The sequence below is a fragment of the Macrobrachium nipponense genome, chromosome 25, assembly GCF_015104395.2.
Source record: "Macrobrachium nipponense isolate FS-2020 chromosome 25, ASM1510439v2, whole genome shotgun sequence".
Classification (NCBI taxonomy): domain Eukaryota; kingdom Metazoa; phylum Arthropoda; class Malacostraca; order Decapoda; family Palaemonidae; genus Macrobrachium; species Macrobrachium nipponense.
The window spans coordinates 47,261,872-47,266,565 of NC_087214.1; the positions used below are offsets into that span (position 1 = coordinate 47,261,872).

Sequence of the window (4,694 nt, forward strand, 5' to 3'; positions counted from 1 at the left end):
ACGTCCTCAACACCTTTCTTTATATTTATGTTTAGTCACTTTTTAGCAATATATGTATATGTTTGTTTTAATGTACTTTAAGAAATGTATTTCTATCTCTATAATTTTATGTAAGAAAACACCTTCCGAAGAGACAGGTTTAATGATCTAAAATAGGTTTCAGGGGTTGAAGGGAAAACTGGCAAGTCTATAGTCTGTCCAGAATGTCATGAAACATAGAGTAGGTTTCCGACGTTGCCGCTTTGCGCCAATTTCATTCATTAAATCTCACTTAAGGCGGAAAAACAGTGTAGATTTGGCATACACTTTGCCACATCTCTCTCTGTTTCAGGTCAGGAAGGTTAAGTAGCTTATCACTTTGGTTCTGATACCCAAGCGTGACGGTTTAAGATGGAAGGCTCCCCACGACAGCAATTAAGTGCTCAGACACGAGAAGTCATATTCAATGTCCACGAGTACTTCAAAAGGGAGAAAGAAAACAAAACTGTTATGCATGGCTTTGACAAGGCAGTACAACGTACAATGGATGCAACTAAGCAGTGCAGAAGTACGATATATCGCATTTGTAAGGAAGGAAAAGACAACTTAGAAGAAAATGAAGCTCCCGTTTTTAACGTAAAGAAAAGGAAAAGACCACCAACTGTAACCAACATCGATGGATTTGATCAGTGCGTTTTACGAAGGACAGTTCTCGGTTATTATGTCAGAAAGGAAATTCCAACGCTGGATAGCATTCTACTTGAAGTCAAAGAAAATATTGGATTTAGTGGATGCAGAGAATCTTTACGTAAGATACTTAAAGAAATTGGATTTAAATACGGAAGAGTTAACGGGCGGAAATTTCTACTGGAGAGAAGTGATATTGCAAGTGCCAGGACCAAGTTCCTACGTGAAATGAAAAATATTAGGGGTACAGGAAATAAGTCTGTTATATTTCTGGATGAAACCTGGATTAATCAGAACTATACAGTCACCAAGTGTTGGATGGATGAAAGTTCGACAGGAGCAACTGGAATAAACCCACCAAGCGGGAAAGGGAGTAGAATTATCATTTTGCATGCTGGATCTGAGCAAGGATTCGTGCCAAATGCACAGTTGGTATTCCAAGCAAAGAACGACGGTGACTATCACCACCAAATGAATCACATTGTATTCGAAAAATGGTTTCGAGAGCAGCTCATACCCAATATACCACAACAGTCCGTTATAATTATGGACAACGCATCATACCATTCAGTGCAAAGTGACAAACCTCCTACCATGGCAAGCACAAAGGGAGCGATCCAAGACTGGTTAAGAAATAAAGGTGAAAATCCCCCAGAATATCTGACGAAGTGTGAATTGCTTGAAATGGTGAAAGCAGTGAAACGTGGAAATGCTCCAAAATATGTCATCGACAAAATAGCTTTGGAAAAAGGTCACAGGGTCGTAAGGCTGCCACCTTATCACTGCCATTATAGTGCAATTGAACTCATTTGGGCGCAGGTTAAAAACTTTGTAGCCAAAAGGAATACATTTAAAATGGCAGATCTAACATCTTTGCTGCAAGAGGCACTGTCATGCGTGACAGCAGAAAATTGGAAAAATGCCGTTACTCATGTTGAGAACATCATTATAAAAGACACAGAGAATGATGTTGCTGTGAATCAGTTTGTTGATTCATTTGTTATAGAAGTAACTTCATCTGATGAAGAATAGTACAGAACACATTAATGCTGAAAAACACTGGAGGATTATCTTGATTTAATTAATGAAAACTTTCTGTTTTATTTTGTTGTTTTTATTTTTATCCTGTGACGGTAAAACAAACACATTTTTGTAAACAATTTATTTATGGGAAAAATCTTTATTGATTTCACTGCATACATTTGTTTTACTCCTTGTTTCTATGTTAGAGGTTTCATCCTCATATGAGAATTTACTTCCTGTTAATCAAGACAATTTTATTTTTATACTAAAACAGTGCCTTATTTTAAAGAAAATGTCTTTTAATTTTATCGTTTCATTATCCTAAAATCCAAGAAATTGTTTTAATGGAGAAAAGTATTATTTATGAAATATTTGATGTTTGGCACATTCATCAATTCTACAACAAATATGGTGAGAGAGAGAGAGAGATAGAATGACGATGCCAGGCTACAGATATCTTCAAGAACCCTGAACTAACACCATTTGATAATGTTCAATATAAACTGATCAATCAGAATTCAAATTATGATAAGAATAAAAGTTAAGTTTTATGAGTAATAAAGCTCGAAAACATTTAGTACATTAAGGTTCCAGTATTGTACTGAACTAGATTGATCGTAGGGTACAGAACGTTAAATTTTTATTTTCATCTGAGATGGATCTCTTCAAAGTTGTAGAAAAACTGTGATAGTATTAAAGGACATTTACTTGTCTCCCGTACTTTATATGTTGCTCGAACTCTCCCTAAAAAAAATGTTTTACATGAATGTTTTTAAAATAAACAAAGCAATCAATTTTATGAGCTGTTTTCGAAACACAAGGTCAACTTAATCCACAACAACCATTCAGCTTTTGTATGACTGGAAAGATTCCAGATTATGGGATTAAAAAGGAAATTTTACGACCGTATTAAAGGACCCGGAATGGAAGGATGCTGGGATTAGCTGAGTCAGATTAAAAGTCTCGAGGAAGTTTGGCATCGCCGCAAACCTACTCGATGTTTCATGACATTCTAGACAGACTATAGACAGGATGAGAAGACAAGTGGTGTTTTTTCTGCTTCAGTGTCAGATATAAAAGTCTGTGGATAAGAGGTGTTTCTAATAAGAAGGGATAACGAAGGATTTTATACAATGAAAACAGGTGAAATGGGGTAAATATGCGAGTGTTCAATTTTCATTCCTCTCTCTCACTTTTGAGATAAGTGGTTCCTCATTGGACGAATGGGTTATGTGCTCGCCTACCGATTTGTTAGTCACAAGTTCGCACCTCGCTCTGCCAACGCAAAGTCAGAGTCCTTTATTTCTGGTGATTAGAAATTTATTCCTCAATATAATGTGGTTTGTATCCCACAATAAGCTGTAGGTCCCATTGCTAGGTAACCTATTGGTTCCTAGCCACTTAAAAAATCTAATCCTTCAGGCCAGCTCTAGGAGAGCTGTTAATCAGCTCAGTGGTCTGGTTAAACTAAGATATACTTAACTTTTGAGATATGGTGATTCAGTGATTTTTTTGTATATGTATTACAACTAAAATGAAGGGACAGGGGATGTTATTATTAATAATTTTTCTCCTTTCTTCATGTACTTTATCGGGAATTAATCATATTGGGTGAATATACGTCACTGATGAGTATTTTTTTTATTTTGGAAGAGGCAACTAAATAGTAGTTTGGGTCTAAAGATAGCCAGGCTAAGCACTTTCAGCAAAACCCATTTGCACAGCAACGAGGCAAGTGGGGGAAGGTCTCTCAAGCATTTGCTACTTCCATTATGCATTCTTGTTCTCTTCCTTCCACTTCTTCCACCCCTCGTCGCCCCTAACATTCAGAGACGAAAGGGTTTTGACCATCCTCCTGACCTACAAACGATCAGCTGATGGAATAACCTTGACTGTGAGGTTGAAAGGGGTACTTTTTTCCCCACAGAATTTATGAAATATTTATTTCTGGGATTGACCTGTGTTGCCCAGTGAAATGTACCTATAGCACTCATTTCTAGGTATAAATAAATGCTAAATATACCAGAGAAAAAAGCCATATGGAATGCCAGAGTTACTACTTCTGAATCGATCGCCCTCATAGGGTGTCGGTATAGCATCAGGGGCGAGTGGAAGCCACTATCACAGATACTTTGTTAATTAGGTCTCTCCTCTCTCAAAATTCCCCGCCAGAGAGGTGCCGTTACAATGGCTACCTTCCGCTCGTCACTACTACCTCTGCCAACATTCCTTTCATAGCACTCCCAATGTGAACCGCTTTATTTTTCGCTTGTGATTATTTTGCTATATTTTTTATCATAATGTCTTCTGATCTTCACGAAGCATCTTCATCTAAGTTGAGGATATTATCTGTTGATTTTGAACGCGGTTAGACAACAGTTTGCCCTTATTTGAGAAGTTTTTAGTTGAGGTGTTTGTATGTTGTGTAAGTGGAGGAAGCCCTCATCCAGTGAGCCGCCATGTTTAAATCAAGGTACCGCGTTACTCAGTCTTCTCAACTTTTTTTTTATTTCGATGCATATTTTATTTTCACCACTATTGCACATCACATTAAGCGTTACTGTAGTGAAATTTTACCATTTTGCTCTTGATGTGTACCGATAGGCTTATGTATCACTGTTGGAGCCATTACATTTTTTGGCCTTATTTAGAGGGTTTCCCTCGTTAGTCATCGTCCTTCATGAGCGATTTGGTTCCCTCACGAGAGTGCTGTTTTATTTTTCATCTACTTCATGTGTGAGTAGTGTGTTTGAGGCGGGCTAGGCTAGCTAGCCTAGTACTATGCCTGTTATTAATTTTGGAGGTAAAGGAAAGCCCTCATCCATCCGCTATGCTCATGCATGTTGTGTGTATGGTATTATTTGTATTATCTTATTATGATTCATTAGCGATATGCTAATTCTATTTTGATGAGGTTAGTTTTGGAAGTCCTACACAATTTTACCAACCCTAGCCTACCTGACCAGATCGAGGCCTAGGTTTTGGAGGGGGTAGGCTAGTCGTTT

The 4,694-nt window shown here is 37.6% G+C and overlaps 1 protein-coding gene across 1 annotated transcript; it reads left to right on the forward strand.

Moving 5' to 3' along the window:
• The first annotated feature begins 390 nt into the window (after nucleotides 1-390).
• Nucleotides 391-1,698, forward strand: LOC135199076 (uncharacterized). Its single transcript, XM_064226992.1, has one exon. The coding sequence runs from the start codon at nucleotides 391-393 to the stop codon at nucleotides 1,696-1,698; it is 1,308 nt and encodes a 435-aa protein (XP_064083062.1).
• Nucleotides 1,699-4,694: the final 2,996 nt, after the last annotated feature.

What these genes read in the sequence shown, in the direction of transcription:
- LOC135199076 (XM_064226992.1), top strand. Translation starts at nt 391, where the DNA reads ATGGAAGGCTCCCCACGACAGCAATTAAGTGCTCAGACACGAGAAGTC.